The 27354-nt window shown below is 41.9% G+C and overlaps 1 protein-coding gene and 1 non-coding gene across 2 annotated transcripts in view; one reads left to right on the forward strand and one right to left on the reverse strand.

The window, feature by feature from the left end:
• Positions 1-27354, forward strand: part of hmcn1 (hemicentin 1) — an 83926-nt gene that overhangs the window by 33902 nt on the left and 22670 nt on the right. The window contains exons 11-46 of the mRNA XM_030727296.1: positions 66-335; positions 3123-3264; positions 3441-3568; positions 3709-3822; positions 4059-4217; positions 5152-5343; positions 5417-5512; positions 7677-7804; positions 7932-8076; positions 9003-9115; positions 10245-10404; positions 11551-11716; positions 12324-12451; positions 12828-13079; positions 13245-13340; positions 13501-13695; positions 13801-13931; positions 14838-14985; positions 18022-18148; positions 18241-18395; positions 18676-18954; positions 19316-19597; positions 20625-20733; positions 20823-20992; positions 21222-21376; positions 21601-21724; positions 21871-21972; positions 22741-22917; positions 23104-23255; positions 23585-23708; positions 25256-25431; positions 25586-25682; positions 25965-26087; positions 26160-26315; positions 26646-26927; positions 27057-27224. Of these exons, the coding sequence (XP_030583156.1) occupies positions 66-335; positions 3123-3264; positions 3441-3568; positions 3709-3822; positions 4059-4217; positions 5152-5343; positions 5417-5512; positions 7677-7804; positions 7932-8076; positions 9003-9115; positions 10245-10404; positions 11551-11716; positions 12324-12451; positions 12828-13079; positions 13245-13340; positions 13501-13695; positions 13801-13931; positions 14838-14985; positions 18022-18148; positions 18241-18395; positions 18676-18954; positions 19316-19597; positions 20625-20733; positions 20823-20992; positions 21222-21376; positions 21601-21724; positions 21871-21972; positions 22741-22917; positions 23104-23255; positions 23585-23708; positions 25256-25431; positions 25586-25682; positions 25965-26087; positions 26160-26315; positions 26646-26927; positions 27057-27224 (5721 nt within the window). The remainder of the gene's footprint in view (positions 1-65; positions 336-3122; positions 3265-3440; positions 3569-3708; positions 3823-4058; positions 4218-5151; positions 5344-5416; positions 5513-7676; positions 7805-7931; positions 8077-9002; positions 9116-10244; positions 10405-11550; positions 11717-12323; positions 12452-12827; positions 13080-13244; positions 13341-13500; positions 13696-13800; positions 13932-14837; positions 14986-18021; positions 18149-18240; positions 18396-18675; positions 18955-19315; positions 19598-20624; positions 20734-20822; positions 20993-21221; positions 21377-21600; positions 21725-21870; positions 21973-22740; positions 22918-23103; positions 23256-23584; positions 23709-25255; positions 25432-25585; positions 25683-25964; positions 26088-26159; positions 26316-26645; positions 26928-27056; positions 27225-27354) is intronic.
• On the reverse strand, positions 20340-20421 carry trnas-aga (transfer RNA serine (anticodon AGA)). Its single transcript has one exon. It is a non-coding gene; the product is annotated as a tRNA-Ser (tRNA).

The following is a 27354-nucleotide window of genomic DNA, read 5'->3' on the forward strand; positions in this document are numbered from 1 at the left end:
TTTTATTTTGTGATGTTATGTTTCTGATAGTTGCCAACAACCTTCATTCTCCTCTTACACGGCAGAGCCCCCTCCAGCTGTCACAGTTGAGGGTAATGTAACTGCCTCTCCGGGTTCCCGGGCTGTCCTCACTTGCCACGTTGTCAGCACTGTCAACTTCAACCTCACCTGGTTGAGAGGAGGCCAAGATGCCCGCCTGGACCCACGTGTGAATATCCTCACCAACCTTTCACTGCAGGTCTCCACCGTAACCCCAGATCATTCTGGCTGGTACGAATGCCTTGCCGTAAATGAGGGCGGGGTGACTGCGGGGGGAATCTACCTCAATGTGCAAGGTGAGGATTTTGTGTTTATATCTTGATGCGATCTTAGGTTTTATTCTGTTGCTGGTCTGTGCTCTGTGTGCCTGCATTTTGTACCTGTTACATATACATGCAGTGAAATTCAGTTTCTGCATTTAACCCATCACGCATGCAGTCTGTAGCACACACAGCACAACATGTGGAGCAAGGGGCAGTGGGAAAGGACTCTTGGCAAACACAACCACCTTCCTAAATATATGGCTGTCTCTTGAGTGCCCCTGCCCCTCTTCTCTCCCCTGTTCACCATATTTCACTTTAATGCTTTATGAAACGTGTGAAAATTATTTATGCTTGACTCTCAGGCAACTCTGAAGTAGAGTTTTCCATCTCCGGACAGCTCTTATTGTTGTGTTCCTAACACTTCACGGACATGAGTCAGGAACACTGTTGCACGGATGAAAGAGTGTTGCTATCTATCTGGCCAGCTCCACAGAGCATCTGCCAGCACCTGGGCAGGAAATGGTGATCTATTACAGCTGCTAAAATCCATTATTAGCAGATGATCTCAGCCAGAACCTTTTGAGGAAGGGATTGAGGAAGTATAAATGAGTGGAGTTTTTAACATAATTCAATCTGTCCAAATGAACATCCTGTGTTTACTTGGCTATACAGCCATCAGTCCCAGAAGAAGATAATTCAAAATCCATATGCTGCATTCTTTAGCATCAATTTCTCAGTGTGTTTGTCTTTCTAGGTTTCAGTGGTTTTAAGAAAAGCCAAATTGTTATCCTTCTCTTTCTTAATGAAAAAGAAAGAGCTCCATTTGATTACTTAAAATGACTTTTATTTTTCAGACCTAAATTTGAAAAGTTCTTGTGATCTTACCTTGGAGCAAATTGTTGTCTTTTTAGGTTAAACCTCAGTGACGGAGACTGAGTAGTTGAAGCCATAATACCAGTGCTTCAGGCATGTTTTGAGAGGAACTCTGTCATTTGGCTCTCACCAAGTGACGAGTTGCACAGTTGACCCAAAAACTGTTTAACTGGATACTTTTCTCTTTTTTATATCCTCACCTGCGTGCTTTCTTTCTTTATTTTTTAACCAGTCTACTATTAAATCTTTGATATTTTTTTAGTTTATTTCATCTTTTTATTTTTTTGTATATATTTTTTTCTTTGTAAAACAGCTGTTAGCAAGCCCTGGGGGTTTCCTAATTACTCCCTGGTTAGGCCCATCCTAGTGATTAGTCTTGCTTTGAAGTGAGCCAAGTCTGCTGACAGCTTACAATACTTGGACGCTACACAGTGGAACTTAGGAGTATGTCTACACACTCTTTGATTTCATTTAAAAAGACTTCTTTTTGCTTTTGATTTTGATGCTGTGTCTCCACAAATTACCTGTTTAAATGGCAATATGTTACACAATCCGAGTGTTGTTTTTAAGCTGAAAAAATAGGGCTTTTATTGACTTCTCGCCACAGTTGTGTATCAGTGTGTGCAACATTTACAGTTTCTAAAACATTGCTTTGTAGTTGTTCAGTTAGAGGACAGTAATAAAGTAACATGTAGGTGAAGTGTTAGTGTGTCAGGTCTGCTGTGACTTACAGTAGTACTCTTTGCCAAGAGTTGAATGTCTACCAATTAATATTTGATAAAAGATTTAAAGCTGTTTTGTGAAAGTTGTTTTCCTGTCTTTGTGGATGCAAATTGTTAGCCTCCGTGAATGGCATTTGCAAAATTAGACGGCCTCGTGTAGATGTGGTGTGGGAGAGGAGTCGGGGGACAGAGGAAGAAGTGTAAAGAGGACACTCAAGATAAATGCATTGTGAGAGGGAGTGAAGCAGAGGAGGGAGAGGATGAAGGGAATGCTAAAGACAAGCCTCTTCCTGACATTTTACATCTGTTGCTGATTCAGGGTAGAAGAATGCCCTCTCATGACTCTCTGAGTTTCCAGACTGTCACTGTCCCCCTCGGGGTACAGTGGCATTGTGAGAAGGAGAGGCAAGTGAGGAGGGAGGTGTAAACACTGATCTGGCACTCTTTCTTTTGATCTTGTGTGTTTTGTATAATCTACAGTGCACAGTCCTCAAGATTATAGGTCACAATGGAAAGCCAAATGGAAGCATTTCAAATTGTTTTTAAGGCAAAGTTGTAATGTGTATTTATTTTTTAAGCACATTCCCCGAGCTAACCTTTCATGAAGCAATTTATAGATGGTGCCCAAGACAGAGCAAGTTTCCTCGCTGTCCTCAGAGCCAAGGGGTTCCTGTTTCGCATCTTAGAGGGACCCAGATTTGATGTTTCTGAAGAGTCTCTACATTGGGAAGACTCTTAGACAGATTTTCCTGAAGTTGGGAAGGTCAGAAAAATTGGATGTGATTGTAGCAGTGGGAACAGAGAAGAAAAAACACACCCTTAAAGAGAAGAGTTACACCTCATAAATCAGTTGGAAAATCTCTCTACATCCCACTTCTGTGGGTCTGGAGTCAATATTCCTTCCTGTGTTACCAATAAAAAAGGAAATGTGAGGGTGAAAGATGTCCTGTGAAACATTAGTTGTCATATCAGCCATCACTCTACAATGACAATAAAAGTTTATGCACTCTTACAACTTCTGACTGAAGCTAAATTCATTTGAGGGTTATTGGAGAACCCTTGCTTCAGGTACGTAAGGCTTTTCATGCCATTTTCACAGCTTCCTTTGTTTGAATCTTTCCACGAGTCTTTCACTGAAGCCAGCTGAACTATATCCAGTAATATGTGTAACTGAATAAGATGGTGACTGATTGGTTTATTGTTTATTTTATGGCTTTTCTTCTAGAGGAGCCCAGAGTGTCTGTGGAGCCGCGGAATCAGACTTTTATGGCAGGAAGTGATGTGCAGATCAGATGCTCAGCTAGCGGCTATCCCCCACCTCGCCTGGTCTGGACCCACAACGGCATGTTCATTACGGCATCCAACAGGTGAACTGATCTCACTTCACATGAGCTGATTTGATCGTTCTTCGTTATATTAATTCTACAATTCATATTTTTCACAGCACAGAAGAAATGGTTTCTTAAAGTAGTGGTGCTGCTATTGATCTTCTTTCATGCCTTGTATAAAATTACACAAAATAATGATGATATTTTCGACACAGACACAGGATGACCTCTGGTGGCTCTCTGGTTATAAAAAGCATGGAGAAAAAGGATGGAGGAGTGTATGGCTGCCTGGCCAGCAACCAAGCTGGGACCGACACAATGACCTCCATCCTCACTTACACTGGTGAGAACACACGCACATAGAGGACACTCACAGACACTGGAAGCAAATAGAACATTTACTAACATATTTTATGCATAAAATTTGTACTGCATTGTCATTTATTCTTTTTATAGTGCTTTATATCATTTTTCCTTTTCTAGAATCTCCTGTAGTGTCAGTGGCATTCAGTGAGATTCTAATTGGCATTGGAGAACCCGCTGTGATGGCCTGTTCAGCATCTGGAATCCCCCAGCCTGAGATCTGGTGGTACAAAGGTAGCCTCTTAGAAGTTGTAGGGAAAAAAAAGAACAAATTTGAGAACATATTCCCAGATCAGTGTGATGATAGAACACAACTCATTTGTATTGCATAAAATTTTAGTGCACAGAAAGATTTTGTTGATTTTTGTTTTTTTTCCATTACTTGCTCACACAACATCAACTATCTCTTTTTTTTTTTTTTAGAACCAAGCTGACTGAACTTACATTGCTGTACTTGCTCTGTTTTGTAGGTGATGCCCAGCTGCATCCATCATCCCTCTTGGAGGTGGACACATTGGGGGGGACACTGACCATCAAGGAGACCCAGAATATCCATGCGGGCGATTACACTTGTATGGCTGTCAATGCAGCTGGCACCGCATCTGGGCAGATCTCTCTGAGTGTTGGAGGTGAGAGTGGCACCAAAATTAGTCAATTCTGCAAAAGGCACTGCTAACTGCGCTGCTTATTCCCTATTGCTGCAGGTAGCTAATGCCCTGAGATTGACGTTTTGTGTCTTTGCTTCCATTTTTGGACTTTAAATTCTTTTTTACCATCCAGTCCTGTACTGGATAGCTACAGCAATTACTTTTTTTTCAGAAAGAGTAACAAATCCTTCTCTGCAAAAAATAAATTGGAATCCAAAGCTGTTAAACAGAAGTTAACTGTGGGATTTCACCTCTGTGTGGTAGTCTCTGTAAGTGACTTTATCCCCTCAGTGAACTCATGCATAACTGTGAAACCTTTTTCTGGGGCCAGATTTATAAATGATATAAGCACATGTTTCCTGAAGATGGTGTTAAAATACTTGTACCTTCACACATACTTTACACCACACACACACACAGACTTTACTTAGATGACCTTAGTATGATATATTTTCACGCCAAAGAGAACAATAGAAGCATTGAATGAATCTTGGCAACACTTTATTTGGAGCCTTAAAACATCAAGAAATATGCTATCATGGCTCACAATGAGCAGTGTACTGGTGTGTGCTGGCCGAATATTGCTGATGTAAATGCTCCTTTTGTATATATATATATATATATATATATATATATATATATATATATATATATAAACAAAAAAAGTAAACAAAAAGGGTTTGGTTTACACTTACAGTCAACAAGGTTATACAGGTGTTTTCATCTCCTTGCATGGTTAACTGTCCAAGCTGCCCACACTTCAACAATAGTATGTATAGCTCAGAACATTACATACACATGAGTCCTAGAATCAGTACTTAACAATCCAAAGCATACAAGATGGACAGACTGTCTGTAAACTGCATCATCTTCTAACCTTTTTGGCCTCTATCATCTTCAACCCTCACTGTTCTAGCTGCACCTAAGTTCACTGTAGAGCCATCAGATGTGGCGGTGGACATCGGCTTCAATGTGACCCTGCCGTGTCATGCCCAAGGTTACCCTGAACCACAGATCACCTGGCGGAGAGAGGACGGCTTCCCCCTTTTCAACAGGCCTCGTACACATGGCATTGTCTCACAGAACAAGGGACATCTACAGATCACCAGTAAGTTTTTTTTAAGCTGCATATAAATTTACATGAAACAGATAAATACACTTAATGCCTCTCTTTCTTTCAGATCTGTGGGTTGAGGATGAGGGGGTTTATAACTGTGAGGCCCAAAACCAGTTTGGTATGATCCAAGCCCAGGCCAGCATCACTGTGACTGGATTAGGTAAAAAAAAAAAAAAAAAAGCTTATTAAATGTCTCATTTCTTTGATATTGTGCTGTTTTTCTGATCTAGTCCACTCTGTTAGCCTCACCTCTCTCAAAACACACAGATATCACTTTCATAGTTGTTGTGTCTGTGAGTTCCTGCATGTGCCTGTATATCTCAGATACATGTAAGTGTATGGAAGTTCATTTTCTACCGTTTAAACACTGTGTTCAAACACATGAAACTTGTTAACCTCTAGTTCTGTTTCATGGTTTCTCTTTAATGAAAAATGCACTAAGCTCTTATATGTGGGCCAAAGGTTAGAAAGCAAAGACCCACGCAGTCATATAGCACTATGGTACTGCAGCATTTCCCTAATGGCAACACTGCCTCAGGTGCATGCATTCATGTGGAAAAGAGAGGTTTTTGTTATATTTTTCTAAGAAACTGAGTATACCCTCACTGTGTCCATGGGAATTAACTCATCAAAGATTTAATAGTAGACTGGTTAAAAAGAGGGTAAGGGTAGCAAGTACTGCTAATCAAATGCACCTCATTAACTGATCATCACTAAGTGTGAGTACCTCTATAAAAGCAGAATTTTTGGCAGTTTTGCTGGTCTGGAACATTCAGGTGTGTATTAACACAGTGCCACAGTTTTCTGAGAAGTGGAGGTCCCAGTAAATTTACCCTGAGGTCACACTGTGCAGTTCTCAGAGAACCCCCCCACCCAACATTTGAGACTCTACAGGCCTCAGTTAACATCTTAAATGTTAAAGCTCATGACAGTACCATTAGAAAAGACTTAAAAAGTATTGCTCGTTTGAAAGCATTGCCAATAGAAAGCCTTTTCTCTCTTTAAAGAACTCGGCAGCCTGGCTTAGGTTTACAAAGTTGCATCTGAACAAACCACAAGACCTCTGCAACAATGTCCTTTGGACAGATGAGACCAAAGTAGAGATGGTTGGCTGTAATGCACAGCACCATGTTTGCTGTAAACCAAATTCAGCATATCAGCACAAACACCTCATGCCAACTGTCAAGCACTGTGATTGAGGAGTGATGATTTGGGCTTGTTTTGCAGCCACATGACCTGAGCACCTTGAAGTTACTGAGTTGGACATAAACGTCTCTGTGTATCAAAGTAGAGTCAAATGTGAGGCCATCTGTCCAACAGTTAAAGCTTGGCTGAAATAGGGTCATGCATCAGGATAATGATCTCAAGCACAGCAGCAAATTTATTTTTCAGTAGAATGGCTGAAAAAGAAAAGAATCAAGGTGTTGCAAAGGCCCAGACAAAGTCCAGACGGCCACCTGACTGAAATGCTGTGGTGGAACCTTAAGAGAGCAGTGCATAAATGAACGCCTGAATTGAAGCAATGTTGTAAAGAAAAGTGGCCCAAAATTCCTCCATGATGTGAGATACTGACAAAGTCGTACAGAAAATGATTATTTCACGTGGTTTATTTCAAGTGGTTCTACAAGCTATTGAATCATGGGGTGTACTTTCACAGAAGTGCATACAGTCTGGAAAACGTTCAGCAGTTTCTGTTGTTGTGTTCCCAGGCTCATCAGGGTGGTCATCAAATTCCCCTCACCAACACCCTGTTGTCTATCTCCTACAAATGACATCACCATTGTTTGTGTGAACACCCCAAAGCATTTCCACAAAAGTGATGTTACAAGTCATAAAGTGTGTATTTACAGTACCAGTCAAAAATATGAATGGGTGAGTGTGTCCAAAATTTTGACTGGTACTGTATATACATACTGTGTATGAATATGCATATGCGTGGGGAGAATGGGGTGTGCATAGTTTTTAAAAAATTATAAAACACATACCGTACTGCATATACTGTATTTCTGATGCATTTATAGGAACAATCATGCACCATCCATCATATTGTATGCATACCAACCACCTGTGGATTTCCCTATGAAATACCACCACGCTCATTATCAACACTTCTGACATCAGATTTTAAGCATTTGTCCTATTTTCTACTTTCTCTTACATTAATATTTTCAGGAATGCATGCTTTACAACACTCATAGGTTATTATCCTTTCTGTCAAATGGCTGCAGATGATTTCCTCTAAGTTTTTAAATACTTTCTTGACATCAGCTTGCTTGATTATTTTCCCCACAAGCTTTCTATACTTATCCTAATGGTATCCACAGTTTCACCTGTCATCGCAATGAGTCCAGCTGTGCTGAGTGTGATCGAGGACCAGCCAATGACTCTTCCTTGTGTGTTGCTGGCCGGGAATCCGCTCCCTGAGAGACAGTGGCTACATGACTATGGCCTGGTGAGGACACAGGGAGGAAACTCTTTTTTTTTTTTTTTTTTTTTTTTACATGTTGCATGCCTTGATTTTGACTCTGTGTTTGATAACCAGGATTTCATTCAAAAGTGTTCAACTTACATTCTGTCAGGTGACCTCAGACCAGTATGTGTCAGTGAGGAGGGATGGCAGTCTACATATTGAGAGAGTTCGACTGGACGATGCGGGTGACTACACCTGCTTGGCTGAAAACGCTGTTGGGGCCGCCAACCATACAACCACTGTCAGCGTTTACGGTAGCATACATTAGACACATAAAATCACCACACAAACAAGCACATATTAAAAAAATTTAAAAAGAAAAAAGTTAAATCAGGACCACTATAGTCAAATTATTGTTATTGTTATGTCCATATTTAGTAATATGGCTCTGTGTTGGGACCTCCCACCAATTAGATGTCTGAAAGGTGCTGGTGCTGAGATCAACTGTGATCTGCAGTCCTACTGATATATGTCTCCAATCCATTGTAAAGGCTCTTAATCTCATGAACAGGAATAGCTTAAGACTGCATGAAAACCAGGAACTGCTGAAGGAATTGTAGACTTTGAAGAAAAGTGTGTGTGAGGGGAAAATGTGTTCTCCATTCATATTAAAATCAGATGCTGGCAGCTTCTACCAATATAAATAGGAACAGTTTGCAGGATGCAAAGTAGTGGCTCCCTTAAATTCTTTGTGTCAGGTCATTTTCATATGCACAAATCACATTTGCACTATGTAGCTGATTTTGCAGTAACTTATGAGAAACTATTTTAACTGCAAAATGTGCATCCAGAATACCATGATGTCATGTCTTGTATTGTGTACAATGTGATGATTTCTTCTGCAGAGTGTTTGGGTCACAAAAAATAAAAAATAAAAATAAAAATAAAATAAAAACAAGAAGGATTGTAAAGAAGAAAGAGAGACAAAAAAGCAGAAAAGTAAAATAGGAACATCTGTACTCAGTAGTGTAAGGGCAGCTCCTTGTAAGTACAGACGTTCTCCAGATGCTTTTAAGATGCACAGCAAATCAGTGGTTTACACTCATGTGGAGACAACCAAGAACAGATTCAACACAAAGTAAAAAAAAAATGCATAGAGCAGATTGTGTAAATACTTGATGAAGATATTCATGTAGACAAAAATATTCAGCAGCATCTTATTTTGCCCTTGTGTGTACAGTGATTCCCACCATTCAGCATGGCCCTCAGGTATTCAGCACAATTGAAGGAACATCCATCTCCCTGCCCTGCCGTGCCAGTGGAGTCCCGGCTCCTGATATCACCTGGACCAAGGTTCTGTATCAGCATCGTCTCTCTATGTATAATGGCCAACAAAAAGGCCAGCTCTCATTTAGTCCTCCTAAACTTTGAGTTTGACTTTGAGTTCCCATCCAAGCACACAGAAATAATAAAATGAACACACAGAAATAACACAGGGGAAAGTAAGTAAAGAAAAAATAATTTTCCCACCTGATGATAAGGAAGGAGTAAGTAATTTCATGACTCCTTAACATCCACTTTTCCCTGACTCCTTCATACTTAAAGAATCGGTTGACTCACATGCTCATGCACAGATTAACCTCTTTATTCTGCTATTCCCTGTTTTACGGCTAATTTGGACTAGAAACATGCAGCGTTTGTGTTTATGTAATGTGGTTGTGCTGTTTTGGACAGTGATGGATTCAAGTTGAAAGATTCCAGATGTGGATGCATTGTTTTCCACTACAAAGAAACAGGCTCTTGCATTGTTTTGTGTCAAAGGTCAGGATTGCACAGTGTTTACTTCACTGATAGGTTCTGACAAGACAATAACGCTGGAACGGAAAATGCCTCTGTGGGGGTACATGTGCATGCCTGATGTGCTGCACCATGAAATAAACTCTACCTGTGTCCATTAGCTTGCACAGTGTCTTCAGCATTCAGACGCTCACATTTTAAGCCAGTATGTGTATGTGGACAGTCCCTCCCTCTTTTCCATCTTTTACAGTCGTCCCTCTGAATTGTACAGGCCTTGCTGTTAAAGTGAACAGGGCTACAGGGACATATGAAACTAGACCCTGCTAAGTTCTGCACCAGCTGTTAAAATGTGATTCCCTCTGATTCCTTTGCTGTTCTCTATAACATCAATCAGGTCGAGTCATGTTAGTGACTGCGGGGCTGATATGACGGTATAGACGCTATATGACACACTTGTGCTGCACTAACATCACATGGGTTTTGTGTTTTTTATTTGCACATTTTCAGTGCTTTATTCACAGTCCCATTGTTTAAGAAGAGGGCACAGAATCAGTTTTTACATTTAAGTACTTAGTAGGTCAAACCACACATCCTTGTCTTGGACACCACATCATCAAATGTTAAAGCTGAGCTGATGAAGTCAAATCCAGCCCCTGCCCATTCCCTGCTGTGATTTGTTTTCTAGGGTGGGGAGCAAGTGAACTTGGGTGGTTCAGACTTCTCGTTGAATCCCGACGGCAGCCTCCTTATTATTTCCCCTTCTGGAAATGAGACTGGAGAGTTCATCTGTACTGCTGGTAATGCTGCTGGCTATGTTTCCAGGAAGGTCCAGCTCACTGTCTATGGTAAACCTCATCACCAGCTGAATTCTACAGATAGTGTACACAGAAACACAGAGGCTAAATATAGCGTTTCACTTCAACAAATTATTACTAATTTAATTTTTGCCTAATTACCATGATGTTTTTAGAAATTCTATGTGCCTTTACCAGCAACTTCATAACACAAAGTTTTAGACTCAAACACAAATTTCAGTTTCCTTTGTTTTTTCTTAGTTGTACTTTGCCTTTACTGTGTGCAGATAAAGCCCCTTCAGTGACTGGTGAGGGTAAAAACAGTTGATAGTCTTAAGAGCTGCTGCAGATTTGTCAGCTGATTTGTCCACGATAAGAATCTGCACCATATTCCAAAGGGGCTCTATTGGATTGTGAACTGGTGACTGTGGAGGCCATTTGAAGTCACTGTCACATTCAATGAGAGGCCCGATATTTGCCAAGAAAACAGCCCACACACCACCAGCAGCCTGAACCCTTGATACAAGACAGGATGGATCGATGCTTGTTTGCTCCAAATTGTGATCCTACCATCCAAACATAAAAGCAGAAATTGAAACTTGTCAGACCAGGCAATGTTTTCCCAATCTTTTATCATCTAATTTTGGTGAGCTTGTATGAATCGTAGCCTCGGTTTCCTGTAGCACTTGGTGCGGTCTTCTGCTACTGTAGCTTATCTTCTTCAACAGCGTATGAAGATGGAACATTCAGAGATGCCCTTCTGCATACCTTGGTTGTAACGAATGGTCAGTTACTATTGCCTTCCCTTCAGCTTGAAGTACTTTTCACCCAGAGAACTGCCACTCACTGGATATCTTTTCTATTTCAGACTTTTCTCTGTAAACCCTAGAGATGGTTGTGCAGTAAAATCCCAGTAGATCAGCAGTTTCAGAAATACTCAGACTGACACCAACAACCATGCCAAATTCAAAGTCACTTAAATCACCTTTTCTCCACATTCTGATGCTTAATAATTCCTAACTGTAACAACTGTCCACAATGGTGGACAAAACATTATGTGTGTTAGTTCTTTTTGATTATACTTATTCTTTCTTTTCACACCTCCAAACACATTAACATGAGGTAGGTGCAGCTAGCAGTGGAAGGAGGACGAGTACCTGGAATCAATTAAATATGTGTCTGTGTTTGCCTGCCCAGTCCGACCTAGGTCCAAAATTGGTGATGACGGACACTCAGCAGGACCAATGAAGATGTCAGTGATTGAGGGCGAGGATGCTGTTTTGCCGTGCAATGTCCACAGTGTCCCACCTCCCATCATCAGTTGGGCCAAAGAAAGGCAGCTAATCTCTCCGTACTCTCCCAGGTACTGTACACACACAATACAGAGGTTGCTAATTGATAAGCCCTAGTACACTATTTTATTCTGCCATTCTCATTAAAATCACACCACATGTATTTCTGGGCAGAGACCAAATTACCTTGCTGCCATAAAGTGCACCCCTATGAATGAAATATTTCCCTAAGTGTAAGCAATCATTGGGTAAAATCATATTATCTTGGTTTTAACCTCAATGAGAGAGCTAGATTTGTAATTTTAAAAGACTAAGAGAACCTACATATAATCCATGATGCAGTGCTTTTTCAACCATTTATGACCTTAGGGCATAGTTTGTGGCTTTCTAAGATGACTGAGTAATCATACTCCTCCCTGTGATCTGTTGCTCCTACTATGCGCCTGACACAACAGCTGTAATTATGGCTGATGGTGGATTAGTAAGAATTACTGAAGTGTCTTTTTTTCAGTAATGACTGAATAAGTCACTGAGTGGAAACTGTAAGTGTGTGAGTGTGGGATTTTTTTTTTTTTTTTTATAGGTTTTGCAGCCATAATTGCCAAAAGACTTTTACTTTGAAGTTTGATTTGTTCCTCTTAGATTTTTTTTTTTTTAGCATGTTCTTGTTGCTTCCAGGCATACAAAGCTTCCCTCTGGGTCTATGAAGATCTTAGAGACCAGAGTGTCAGACGGTGGACTTTATGTGTGTGTCGCCTCCAATATTGCTGGCAACCTAACTCAAGCCATTGAACTGAGCATTTTGGGTAAGCTTGAGAAGATTAAAAATCTTCTTTCATTATGAATGTAAGAATTCCTGATTTCTGTAAAATTTTACATACTATGAAAAGATCATTCACTGAAATATGCAGTCAACTACATCAAATGAGGTAACTGAACATATATAGTTTGTGCTATCCATTTCTTAGATTTCAGACAGTCAAACTACTCGTTCAGTACTCCCAATTACCTAAATGAGAGGTGAAGCCCAGACATAATGTCACCTGGGATTACATAGTTCACAGCCACAGCCTCTATAGTAACTTCTGAACTGAAATTCCTGTACTAGATAGCATGCAACTCCAAATAAAGCAGAAAAAAATGTTAGTACAGTAAATCATGTCTTATGTCTTTCTTCTGCAGTGCCCCCTAGCATTCAGGCTGGCCCCAGGGTAATGAAGGTACAGGTGGGTCACCCTGTAGAGCTGCCATGCGTGGTGAAGGGAGTCCCAGAGCCCACACTCATCTGGACCAAGGATGGTCAGAGATACCCAGTGTCACCTGATGGTAGTCTGTCCTTGAGAAATGTGGGACTTGATGATGAAGGAGCCTACACTTGCACAGCCACCAACACTGCAGGAAGAGATGAGGCTCAAGTTCAACTTGTAGTTCAAGGTTGGCTCAGACTCTTGTGTTGTGAACTGATTGTAAATGAGTGGAAGCTTCCAGTATTACTATATTGCTCAATTTTAAAAACCTCCATAATAAAACTCTTACAGATGCTTTGTAGTGTGTATGGTGTAATTTGATGTGTTTGATTGTGTGTTTGCATCTTTTCAGTGCCCCCTGTTGTTGAGGTACTGGAACCCCCCTTCAACCGTCCTCTGCAGGAGAGGGTTGCCAATCAGCGTATCGCCTTTCCCTGCCCTGCTAAAGGTACTGCGTTATCTCCTCTTATCTTTCAGTTCACAAGGACCACAACCAAATGCAAATGAAAAATGTTTATTCACATTGAAGCAATAAGCTAGACGGAAGGCTGCAGCTTAGGGAAGAAAGGATTGATCTTCCTTTACTTGTGTCTCCATCCCACCTTCAGGTCTTCCTAAGCCAGTGATTCGCTGGTTACGTAATGGCCAGGAATTGACAGGCAGTGAGCCTGGTGTGTCCATCCTAGAGGATGGTACACTGCTGATTCTGGCCTCTGTCTCACCAATGGATAATGGAGAGTACGTCTGTACTGCTGTCAATGATGCTGGATCCACTGAGAGGAAGTACCAGCTCAAAGTCAATGGTGATTGACCCGTTCCTTAAGTAATTTGCACCTCTAGTAAAAAAAAAAAAAAATTTAAAAAGCTTACATTTTATAATATAGTCATTACTTTTGGCACCTCCACAGTACCCCCAGACTTTCATGACAGAGAAACAGCAGGCAACCTGTCAGTGGTTCTGAGCCAGCCCATCAGCTTGGTGTGTGACATCACAGGAAGTCCAACACCTGTTATCACATGGTACAAAGATGGAACTCCTGTAGGTGAAATCTCACTGAATAATTGATCAACACGTATTATGTTTTTTTAAATTATTATTATTTGTCTATTTTTGCCATGTATACAAAGGTTACTCATTTAAAAGAAAGGTGCATGTGTCAAATAGACATACTGAGTGGCACTGCCGTGTAAATTGCATAACGTATTCTAAAGCTGTGGTCTTGAGAATGTGGTCTTTTTTTACATGAGTAAAAGTAATGAGAAATTATAATGACCCTTCTTTTCATTCAATTATGCAAGCTTTAAGTCTTGAAAGACTTAATGGGCTCTGATCACAGGGTGCACTGTCCAAGAGAACAGACTTTGTTTGTGTGTGTGTGTGTGTGTGTGTGTGTGTGTGTGTGTGTGTGTGTGTGTGTGTGTGTGTGTGTGTGTGTGTGTGTGTGTGTGTGTGTGTGTGTGTGACAAGAGAAGCTTTGATTTCAATATGCTCAAAGCTGTAATGACAGAATAATAATGATAAATTGAGGGGAGAGCAGAGCACTAGCACACACTTTGCATTAACATCCCAGTTTGTTGGCTGCTTTTTGTTCCCTTGGCTGCCGTATTTTTTTTTCCTGCCAGGCACAGATGGTAAAATCAGAGCACATACTTTAATCTGCTAATTATGAGTAATCTAAATCAGCATACTCTTCTCTCTGAATGTTTTTGGCTCTAAGCAACAACTGCACACTTCCCATGTTTTGTAAACATTTTAAATTAAGTTTCTTTGCTAAATAAATCTTTGTCTCTCTGTAGACCACAGCTATTTTTTTCCAAATCTCCTGTAAATGTCAGCTGCAGCTTGTTTTTGTTTAGATCCTATTAGCGTGATGTCTTTGAATTTGTCAGACAGCATTTCCTAAACTTTTAGTTATGGTGTGATTTTATTTATGGTGATTGACAGGTAGTTGCAAGTAACGACGTCCAGATTGTTGATAAGGGAAAAACCCTGAGACTACTGAAGGCACAAACAGCAGATGCAGGCAGCTACAGCTGTAAAGCTATCAACATTGCAGGCAGCACTGAAAGAGACTTTTTCTTGGATGTGCTCGGTGAGTAAAGTCAGTGAGTGGTTATATCGCTGAAACACATAAGGACTGTTTTTATAGCCAGCAAGCTATTGTAATCCTGTCTCCTAGATCTACCCACAATTCTCAGTTAGTTACAATTAATTCAGGACTGTGCTGGACAAGTATATATATATATATATATATATATATATATATATATATATATATATATATATATATATATACTGGGACATGGAATGTCATCTCTGGTGGGGAAGGAGCCTGAGCTAGTGCGTGAGGTTGAGAAATACCAGCTAGATATAGTTGGGCTCACCTCAACACATGGCCTGGGCTCTGGAACCAGTCTCCTGGAGAAGGGCTGGACTCTGTTCCAGTCTGGAGTTGCCCTCGGTGAGAAGCGGCGAGTTGGGGTGGGTATTCTTGTATCCCCCCAGCTTGCTGCCTGAACATCGGAGTTTTCACCGGTGGACAAGAGGGTATTTTCCCTGCGCCTTCGGGCCGGGGAATGGGTCCTGACTGTGTTTGCGCTTATGCGCCGAATGACAGTTCAGAGTATCCACCCTTCTTGGAATCACTGGGCGGGGTGCTGGAGAGTGCTCCATCTGGTGACTCCATAGTCTTGCTGAGAGACTTCAACGCTCACGTGGGAAATGACAGTGAGACCTGGAGGGGCGTGATTGGGAGGAACGGCCTTCCCGATCTGAACCCGAATGGTGTTTTGTTATTGGACTTTTGTGCAAACCACAGTTTGTCCATAACGAACACCATGTTCGAACATGAGGATGTCCATAAGTGCACATGGCACCAGGACACCCTAGGTCGATGATCAATTTTTGTAATCGTATCATCAGATCTGTGGCCGTATGTTCTGGAGCCGAGCTGTCAACTGATCACCACCTGGTGGTGAGTTGGATCAGGTGGCGGGGGAAGATGCTGGACAGACCTGGCGCACCTTAACGTATTGTGAGGGTGCGCTGGGAATGCCTGGCAGAAGCCCCAGTCCGGGACATCTTCAACTCCCACCTCCGGCAGAACTTCGACAGCATTCCGAGGGAGGCTGAGGACATTGGACCATGTTCCGCACCTCCATTGTTGAGGCTGCTGCTCAGAGCTGTGGCTGCAAGGTGGTTGGTGCCTGTCATGGTGGTAACCCCCGAACCAGATGGTGGTCACCGGAGGTGAAGGGAGCCATCAAGCTGAAGAAAGAGTCCTATCTGGCTTGGTTAGCCTGTGGGACTCCGGAGGCAGCTGACAGGTATCGGGAGGCCAAGCGGAATGCAGCTCAGGCGGAGGCAGCCGAAGCAAAAACTTGGGTGTGGGAGGAGTTCTGTGAGGCTATGGAAAAAGACTTTCGGACGGCATCGAAGCGATTCTGGCAAACCGTCAGGTGACTCAGGAGGGGAAAGCAGTGCTCCGCTCACACGGTTTATAGTGTGGGTGGGGTGCTGCTGACGTCAACTGAGGCTATAGTCGGACGGTGGAAGGATACTTCGAGGACCTCCTGAATCCCACTGACATGCCTTCTGTAGTGGAACCAGAGTCTGGGGACGAGGGAGATGACTTGACCATCACTGGGGGTGAGGTCACTGAGGCAGTTAAACAACTCCTTGGTGGCAGGGCCCCTGGGGTGGATGAGATTCGCCCTGAGTTCCTGAAGGCTCTGGATGTTGTAGGGCTGTCTTGGTTGACACGCCTCTGCAACATTGCGTGGAGATCTGGGGCAGTGCCATTGGATTGGACGACCGGGGTGGTGGTCCCCATCTTTAAGAAGGGAGACCGGAGGGTGTGCTCCAACTTTCAGGGGATCACACTCCTCAGCCTCCCCGGTAAGGTCTATGCCAGGGTGCTGGAAAGGAGGGTCCGTCAGTTAGTCGAACCTCGGATCCAGGAGGAACAATGCAGTTTTCATCCTGGTCGCGGAACGCTGGACCAGCTCTTTATTCGAGTGTGCGTGGGGTTTGCCCAACCAGTCTATATATGTTTGTGGACTTGGAGAAGGCATTCGACTGTGTCCCTCGGGGTATCCTTTGAGAGATCCTGTGGGAGTATGGGGTGTCTGGCCTGTTGTTGCGGGCCATTCAGTCTCTGTACAATTGCAGTGAGAGCTTGGGCCGTATAGCCGGTAATAAGTCGGATTCGTTTCCTGTGACTGTCGGACTCCATCAGGGCTGCCCTTTGTCACCGATTCTGTTCACAATTTTTATGGACAGAATTTCTAGGCGTAGCCAGGAATTCTTCCTTGGTGGCCTCAGAGTCTCATCTCTGCTCTTTGCAGATGATGCGGTCCTGTTGGCTTCATCAGGGGGTGGCCTCCAGCTTGCAGTGGAACAGTTTGCAGCCGAGTATGAAGCAGCCAGCATGAGAACCAGCACCTCTAAGTGTGAAGCCATGGTCCTCAGCTGGAAAAGGGTGGAGTGCCCTCTCCAGCTCAAGAACGAGTTCTTGCCCCAAGTGGAGGAGTTCAAGTATCTCGGGGTCTTGTTCAAGAGTGACGGGAGAAGGGAGCGGGAGATCGACAGACGGATCGGGGCTGCTTCTGCAGTGATGCGGATGCTGCACCGGTCTGTCGTGGTGAAGAGGGAGCTTAGTGTAAAAGCGAAGCTCTCGATTTACCGGTCAATCTACGTTCCTACCCTCACCTATGGTCACAAGCTTTGGGTAGTGACCGAAAGAATAAGATCGTGAATACAAGCGGCAGAAATGAGTTTCCTTCGAAGGGTGGCTGGCCTCTCCCTTAGAGATAAGGTGAGGAGTGTGGCCATCCGGGAGGGGCTCAGAGTAGAGCTCCTCCACATCGAAAGGAGCCAGTTGAGCCAGTTGAGGTGGCTCAAGACACACTGGGGAGATTATATCTCTCGGCTGGCCTGGGAACGCCTTGGGGTCTCTCTGGATGAGCTGGAGGAGGTGGCTGGGGAGAGGGAAGCCTGAGAAGCCTGGGCTTTTCTGCTTAGGCTCCTGCCCCCGTAACCCAGCCCCGGATAAGCAGAAGAGGATAGATGGATGGAATTACTTTTCTCGATGTCACTTAAAGTCATTCTTTCTGTCTTGGTTCCATAGTCCCACCAACAATTATGGGCTCGGGCTCTCCTGAAGATGTTTCAGCAATTATCAAACAAGCTGTCTCTCTTGAGTGCAAGGTGCAGGGAATCCCCTTTCCTGCAATCCAGTGGTACAAGGACAGGAAGTAAGCATGCTCCAAAATTAAATAAATAAAGCTTGCTGAATATTCCTTGGTCAGTACTTCCTGTCCTCATTTTTATTCTTATTCCTTGGTAGGCCGGTGTTTCTTGGTGATCCCAATCTGGAGGTCACAAACAGAGGTCAGGTTTTGAGAATAAAAAGTGCCCGTCTTGGAGATCAGGCCCGCTACCAGTGTAGTGCCACAAATGCAGCTGGGAAACAGACCAAGGACTTTAACCTTAGTGTTTCTGGTAAGTATGTACTTTGATCAATTCTAAGCAGTGCGCAAAGCCTGTTTTTTTATGTAAATATATAACTGTGTAAAAGTCTTGAGCTGCCCATCATTTCTTCATATTTTGATAGAAAAATGTGAACTAGATGAACATCTGGCTCCTTGGACACAAAATATAAAGAAATGAGTGGTGTCTCAAGACTTTTGCACAGTCCTTTGTGCTGTCTATAAATCTGTTTACACACTTAACATAGACAAATGAAGCTACAAATTTCAATATGTTTATATGTTTGTTTCAGTGCCCCCCTCGATCAAAGGAGGTAATGTAACCACAGAGGTGACAGCACTGCTTGACACTGTGGTGACTCTGGAGTGTGAGGCACGTGGGGTACCACTTCCCACCATAACCTGGTACCGAAAAGGAGAGGTCATCCTGTCCAGCCGACAGGCTCAATATGTAGAGCAAGGCCACTACCTGAAGATCCCTCGAGTACAGGCATCTGATGCTGGACAGTACATATGCAAGGTGACCAGTGTGGCTGGGAGCGCTGAGAAAAGCTACACACTGGACGTCTACTGTAAGAGTCAGAAATGACATATGTACACATTTTTGTATTCACTGTGTTTTGTGTCAGCTTAAAGTAACAGCTGTTAAAAACTCATTTTAATGATGTCATTTACAAAGTCTATACCAAATTTAGGCAAAATCTGTTTTTTAAAATTGCAGGAATTGAGGAACTCTTTTAATTTAATTTTAAAAAATTACCGAAAAGTATGATAATGGATCCAGAGGAGAAGAGTGCTTTAAGTATAAAGCAGATATAAATGTTGGCTGATGAAAGCCTTGAGTGTCAAATGTAAACAAAATGTAAAATAACTCTTAACTTTCTCACATGATCTAGCTTCCATAATATTCTTTTATGTGCATTTCTCATCCAGTACCTCCCACCATCGCAGGCGGGGATAAAGGGCCCATTAATAGGAAAGTGGTTCTCAGTAAGTCTCTGATGCTGGAGTGTGAGGCTGGGGGACACCCACCGCCCTCTCTTACCTGGCTGAAGGATGGAATACCTGTACATGATGGGGCAAGTGTCCGTGTGCTGGAGCAGGGAAAGAAACTAGAAATCCTCTCTGCCGCTGTCTCAGACTCGGGACACTACACGTGTGTGGCTACAAGCATCGCTGGGGAGAAGGAGGTCAAATATGACATCAGGGTTTTAGGTATAAACACGCAGAATATTGCTGTATTCATGTTTATTAATACATGTATGAATCTATGTATAACACTATGCTGACTTTTGCATTTTTTGCACTTGCACATTAAATGTTAGTATAGTCCATCCATCCATCCATTTTCTTCAACTTATCCACTTCAGAGTCACTGCGGGCTGGAGCCTGTCACAGCTGTCTCAATAATTCTTCTTCTTTTTTTCAGTTTCACTGGCACAGTTCACCCTTAACAAGATTGGGAAAGCAACTGGGCTTTTTTCTATCATTCAAAATGCATACAATATTTTACATACTTTGCATGTTATTCTGGGAAACCTTTGGTCTGGCTTTATTGTTTATTTCACTCTGATTTCTTTGCTGCACCTGATTTAGTGTTTTGACCTTGTAAAAGTAAAGTCTTTCTAATCACATTTGCTGGTAACAAAACCCAACATTTGATTCTGCCAAATAGAAACATCACAGAAAAAAGTGTTACCTAAAGTGGCCACTCAGTTATTTGTGTTTCATTGCTAGTAAGAGCAAGAACCTGTTTAGGCCTTATCTACATCCAGTTTACAGACACCATGCTGTCATTTGTGTGCTCGCCTGACTTTACCTTTATTAGAACTGCGTGACTTCAAACATTGCAGATAGGAAGCGTATTTTCTGATATTGTACTTGCTATCAGAAAATCACAGCCTGTCAGGTTTACTTTTCAACTATTTGAAAAGTAAACCTTGGAAAAACAGCACACCGTTGTCAGCAGGATTCGAACCTGCGCGGGGAGACCCCAATGGATTTCTAGTCCATCGCCTTAACCACTCGGCCATGACAACCCACATGCAGCACAAGCTGATAATCTTGTGTCTACGCTTGTGTGCATTCCACATAAACTGATACCTGTCATTTCATTGTAGTTTTGACATGTCTGGCCTCACAAATGCCAGAAAACTTTGTCAGAGGCTGCACCCAGTTTTGTCAGCATTTATCTCATCAAATTAATACTGAAATGAACTTAAATTATTTCATTATACTGTAGTTCCTCCTTTCATTGATGGAGCTGATGATGTGACAGTCAGCACAGTAATACTCAACAGCCCTTTGGAGCTTGAGTGTCAGGCCACTGGAACACCTGCACCTGTAATCACGTAAGACCCCATCTATTGGATAAAATAAAACAAATACAAACAGGTATGGATGAAAACACAAAGTCACTGTAAAGCTGATTCCTTCCTAGGTGGCATAAAGATGGAAAACCTGTGAGGCCAGGTGAAGGGTTATGGATCGCAGCCAGTGGGCGACGCCTAGTCATTTCCCGTGCTCAGGTGTCTGACACAGCACTTTTTCAGTGCGTGGCCACTAATGAGGCAGGAAATCACGAGAAGGACTTTAATGTGGTTGTTCAAGGTAAAAAAAAAACAAACTAAATCCTTTATGACCCAATTCAAAAGAACCATCTCAGTAGTTTTGTATGTCTTCTAAATGTAAATGATTTTACTTGTACTCTAAATGCAAGCTGCAGGAAAACTCCCACTATGGGTAAAAACCTCTCTATGTCTTTTTTCATTTCCTTGTTCCTCATTTGCAATTGTAAAGCATTTTTGAGAAAACAAATCTATCCTCTGCACCTCCCCAGTTCCTCCATCCATCCGTACCAATGGGCCTGCTGAACGTTCAGTGATTCTCCACAAGCCCATTAGTCTAGACTGCATCTCCAGTGGGATCCCTCCTCCCACCATTACCTGGCTTAAAAACAGCCGACCTGTCGATGCAACTAGTGAGCACCTTCAGGTTGGTCCCCAAACTGACTGTTCATTTTAAAATCAGTTATCTCTGAAGTATGAGGTTCACATCTTCAGGTGAACCATACATGCAGACATCTGGCTCTTTTGCTTTTCCGCAGCCAAATCTCAACTCTCTTAATTCTCTTTACTGCTCACATTTAGACCTGGATAGTAATTACCAATGAATTCTCTGTGTTCTCTGCATGGCTGTGCGTATATCATCTGTCACAGCTGGAGTCAGCAGGCAGGACACTAAAGATTACAGAGGCAAGACTGGAGGATTCTGGGAAGTTCACTTGCCTGGCCACCAACACTGCCGGTGAAGCTCAGCAGCATATACGACTCAGTGTCCATGGTAACTTCCTTATAGCTATACAAAGCACTCTCTCTGCCTGTTTGTCTCAACCATCTGCCTCATCCCATCTTTTAATATCAACAGATATGAGTACAATCATCAAATAAGCTGTTGTGTTTGTTTGTAATACTGTCTGTGTCCCTCAGAACCTCCGAGTATCCCATCCTCTGGGGAGACCATCAACCAGACCGTTCTGTCTGGCTTTTCCACTGAGCTTGAGTGCAAGCCCACAGGCAGCCCGTTACCTGGTAAAACTGTTCACAAACTACCTTCTCAGTCCCACTGTGTGCACTCACAGCCTTTAAAGTGTAGTTTTCCTGCAAACAGCTTCAGTTTCTTCCTTTTCTCTTTCCAGTTCGATGAACTAAACACTAAATTTTGGTACAGATAAGAACTTAAATTAAAGCATACTGTAATTGAATGCCTATTGTGATTTTTTTTTCTTCATTTTTACAGCAAGTAAAAACAATGTTGAATCTCTGAAATTGTGCTACATGAAACGAGGTCTATTTTAGGCTCTGCTGTTTTTCATCAATCATAACTGTAATATTCATGTTATCATCTGTGCTATTGGGTTGTCTGTCTGTCCCGTTCTTCTAACTGTGATATCTCAGGAAGTTCTTCAGGATCGCCACAAACGTTCACTATAATTTAAGGATCAACTAACTAGCTAATGGCAGTTAAAAGGTCAAGATCACTTTGACCTTACAAAACCTATTTTTGGTCACGGTGAAGGGATAAAAATAAATAAATTTAAAAAATAAAAAGATGAAAACACTTTTTTGGCCATTATTCATAACCATAACCCAGAAACAGAAGATTTTTATTCTGTGCAATGTCTGAAATCACAGTTAAATCAACTTGGACTTTTAGTTAGTCTAGCATTTATTTCATCTGTCATTATCTTCAATTTTTTGAATAAGTTAAAGCCACAATTGAGCTTTTTCTGTCCTATTTTTCTGTTGAAAGCTTATTTTGCTTTATGACAAATACTTTGAATATCCTTTGGGCCTCAGCTATCACTTGGTACAAAGATGGCCGACCCCAGACCAGTGCAGCCGGTGTGACATTACGGAAGCGTGGCCAGGTGCTGGAGATTGAACGAGCACAGCTGTCTGATGCTGGGATATACAAATGTGTCGCTGTAAACCTGGCTGGAGCTGCTGAGATATCTCACAGGCTCCAGGTGTTTGGTGAGTGGCTTTTATTATTTATTAAGTAGAAGTATACTAAACCTTTTTGTTTATCCATTAAAACTGTCTCTATGAGTCAGAGATTAATCGGTGACAAACCATGACAATATGTAGATAACGTAATGAAAAAAACGCCACAAGAATTAGATTTTTACTGTGTGTGTGCTTTATTCTTGTGCCTCACAGTGCCTCCGGTCATCTCCAGCCGAGGTGGTACAGTAACAGTTGTGGTAAATGAGGCTGTCAGGCTGGAGTGCGAGGCTACAGGTGTTCCTGTGCCCAGTATCACATGGCTCAAAGATGGCAGCCCTGTGGCAAGTGTTTCAGATGGCATACAGGTACCCATGAAGTCATTAAGTTCATGCTTCATTATGAGATATTTTTGTACATTGCAGTTTTTATGCTTTAGACAAAAACAACATTATGTTATTCCAGACTTGTATAACTATCATTATACAGCTTTGTTATGATGCAAACTGTGAGGTAATGCATCCTCGGGTTATGTTGTATTGAACATTATAATTGCTGTATTTTTTTTGCAGGTGTGTGGAAGTGCTCTGTTAGAAAACAATGTAATTCTTCTGCAGATCTTTTTAGGAGTGTGTATTGCAAGTTTGTGTGTGAGCTGAGCACTGTGACCTCTGATGTGTTTCTGTCTCCCTGTCAGGTGTTTTCTGGTGGCAGAGTGCTGTCTCTGGACAGTGCACAGGTTAGTGACACAGGCAGGTACACCTGTGTGGCTGTCAACGCTGGAGGGGAACAACATAGAGATTATGACCTGAAAGTTTATGGTGAGAAAATAGCCAGTTGTTGTTGCATAAATATACCTATATAAGGAACTATACTTTACTTAAACAACATATATAATACATATATATTTATATATATACTTTTATATTAAAAGCTTTAAAATTAGCTTAACTCACATTATAGTGAAATTTGGCTTTACATGTGGTTTGCAGACTCTGGTTCCTCTCTTTAGGACAAAGTCTTGTTCATGCATCTTTTGTCTTTTCCTTCTTGCACGCCTTGTTTTACTAACTAATGGTCACGACTGACTGTCAAATGTCTTTCAGCAGAAAACCAAACTGAGCAAGAAATGTGAGTTATAAAAAGGAAACAATATCTGGCAAGGGCCTTGAGCGAGCAAAGCATGTGCATGTAGAGGAAGTATGGCTCAACTGAGTTTAGCATTTCAATAAACCTTGTCAGTCTCCTGCATAGAGCTGAGCCTGATGGCAAATCAAGCTAATCAGACCTAATGTCACTGAGGTAATAGGAAACAAGTCATTTTAAATATATGGGATTTTAGAGTCCGTGTTTATGTGTCTTTGTTCATGTACGCATGCAGAATACAAACACCCGAATGACGAGTTTCCTTACAGAGATCAAAAAGAAAGAAAAAAAGAACTTGTCCACTGAAATGAAACCAGATTTGTTGTGGTAATTGGTACCATTTGTGGCAGCTTCCTGTGTCTGGACAAATACCAAGCTGATGGTCTATTCCTGTCTATCTCCAATGACTTGGGCTCTGTCTGTCCAGCAACCATAGTACAAGGGAAATTGGCCTGCTGTCATTTTCTAGACCAGGCCATATTTATCAAAAAGAGTGTGCTGTCTTCTGAAAAACTTACAAACAGACACTTGAACAAATGCCTTTTCAACTTTTTCAACTAATACATTCAGGAATTTCTGCCTCCTGTTAAAATAATGACATTATTATTCACAAAATGGAGCCCCGTGACCCAAAGTCAATTAAATCAATTTTAAAGTCAATTCATTCAACTTTATTTATACACGGCCAAATCACAATACAGTCACCTCAAGTCAGTTAATCTTTTCCATGATTTGCCTGTCTTAAGTTCATAGGTATATACTTTTGTAGCACAAATGTTCAGTGGGAAATAAAATCCCCACTCATTTTGCATCTCGGTGCATGTTATCAATTCCCACTGAGATTAGGTTTCATAAACTGGGAAATGAAGACACTCAAATTTTTAATGTTACTAAAATATGTTGAAGTGGTTTAAAAGTGCCATCATAACCCAAGATGGAATTGGGGCTTAAATAGCAACAGATGCCCAATCTAACAATGCCTGTGCATCTCAGGAAGCTATTATATTGTTCACTCATGATGTAATCTAATTAATTTAGCACACTTTATGTGACTTAGCAGACACAATAATGGATCCTTAATACAAAAGGGTACCAAAATGTCTACCCAGAATAATACTGAAATGTTACATTTTATATATATATATATATATATATATCCCAAAAAAGGATTTATTCAGTGACAGAAGCATTTTCAGGACCTTGTCTTCATGTCTTGCCACAGTGCCACCTAACATCAAGGGTGAGGAGGTGAATGCTACAGTGATGCTTGGTCATCCAGTGGAGCTGCACTGCCAGAGTGATGCAATCCCCCCACCTACCCTGTCCTGGCTTAAAGATGGCCGCCCACTCTTTAGGAAGCCTGGCCTGACTGTGTCAGCAGATGGTAGTCTGCTCAAGGTACAGTTCATAGAACCAAAATATAAAGACATCTTGAAAGATTAACTTTAATCTTGTGAGGTCTCTTTTAATGACAACAGCATCTCTACTGTTGTCATTTACATTATCACTGGCTGAGGTTATGTGTTTTCATTATCTGTCTATGAACTGATAGATCAGCAGAGTGCAGGTGCAGGATTCAGGCAGATATTCCTGTGAAGCCACAAATGTTGCTGGAAAAACAGAGAAGAACTATAACCTCAATGTGTGGGGTAAGTTGATGGTGTGTGCGTGCGTAGGTGCGTGCGTGCGTGCACGAGACTGTTTATGAGAGGATATGAACAGCATTTGTCTGGGAGTTTTTTATTTCAGATTTTTATAAGTTGGAAGTCACAGTAGTGTTTTGCTGTAGCAGCTCATCAATATTCTTTATGCTTCGCTCATTTGAAATTCCATTGAAAATATATTACTAATAATCTAATTATAATAGTATAATATACTAATTAATGAATGCAGTGTGACTGCCTCCTTTTGGTGTCCCTTTGCTATTACAGTTTCCCCCAGTATCCACGGCTCAGAGGAGGTGTCTCCTCTGACGGTGATCGAAGGCAGTCTCATCACTCTTGTGTGCGAGTCCAGTGGCATTCCACCTCCCAGTCTCACATGGAGGAAAGATGGTAAGTGATGCTTGTATGCGTGTTAAAAACATGGGCACACCTTACCTAGCCTGTTTTTTGTGTATATTCCAGGTTCTGAAGTGAAGTCAGACCAGCGTGTCAGGATTTTGTCAGGAGGTCGTCAGCTGCAGATCTCAAGTGCTGAGAAGACAGATGCTGCTTCTTACACCTGCACAGCCTCCAGTGCAGCTGGCACCATCTCCAAGCAGTACAGCCTACAGGTTTATGGTATGCAAACACCACCAGATGTTCAAACTCTTTCAATTCCCCTTTTCACCCTAAAGAAAATGGTCTGGGAATTGTGAAAAAAAAAAGCTTAGTTATGAGCTGGTAAATCACTAAATTCCTGCTTTGGATGGAAATCCAGAAAGATGTTTAAAATATAAAGATTCATTAGCTCTTTCCCCTTGAAAGCCTACTGGTGGTAATCCTATCGCTTAAAACAAAAAAATGGTTAAAAAAAATGATTAAAAAATTCTGTAAATGATTTGATGCACAGCAGTGTGACTGTTAGCATCTTTTTAATGACACACAACTCACCCACTTTTCTCACTTCAGTCCGTCCTTCCATCAGACGCACTGAAGGTGACTCTGATGATGTCACCGTAATAAAGGGAGGTGATGTGACGCTACAGTGTAATGCGGAAGGTGTGCCACGACCTGCGGTCACATGGCTGAAAGATGGTCGGCCAATTGCAGGCCAGCATGGTGTGAAGGTCCTGAATGAAGGGAGGTTATTGCAGATTAAAGATGCTAAAGTGTCAGACACGGGACGCTACACCTGCATCGCTGTTAACGTGGCAGGACAGGCTGACAGCAAGCATGACGTCAGTGTACATGGTATGAATATGCTATAGGATTTTCTTTCAAGGATTTAAGTTTCATTGATCTTGTTGTATTATTTAAACAACTAATCTTGTGTGTTAAATTATCGTTGCCTCCTTTTACCTCCTTTCTTTTCATCTTCAGTCCCACCAAGTATAATCGGTCAGGTGCAGTTTCCAGAAAATGTGAGTGTTGTCGTGAAGAACCCAGTTGCTCTGAGCTGCGAGGCCTCTGGCATCCCGCTTCCTGCCATCTCTTGGTTGAAGGATGGTCAACCGATTAAAACAACTAGTTCAGTGCGCATCCTTTCAGGTCAGTTCCTGTTTGGATCTTTGGACTTCTTGGTCTAGATTTTTCAGACTTAGAATTTATTTTACTTCCCAGCTAAGTTTTAAAGGCCAAAAAGTTAAAACTTATTACGAGTAATAATGTTATGGAGTCA

This window comes from Archocentrus centrarchus, chromosome 4 (assembly GCF_007364275.1).
Source record: "Archocentrus centrarchus isolate MPI-CPG fArcCen1 chromosome 4, fArcCen1, whole genome shotgun sequence".
NCBI classification, from domain to species: Eukaryota; Metazoa; Chordata; class Actinopteri; order Cichliformes; family Cichlidae; genus Archocentrus; species Archocentrus centrarchus.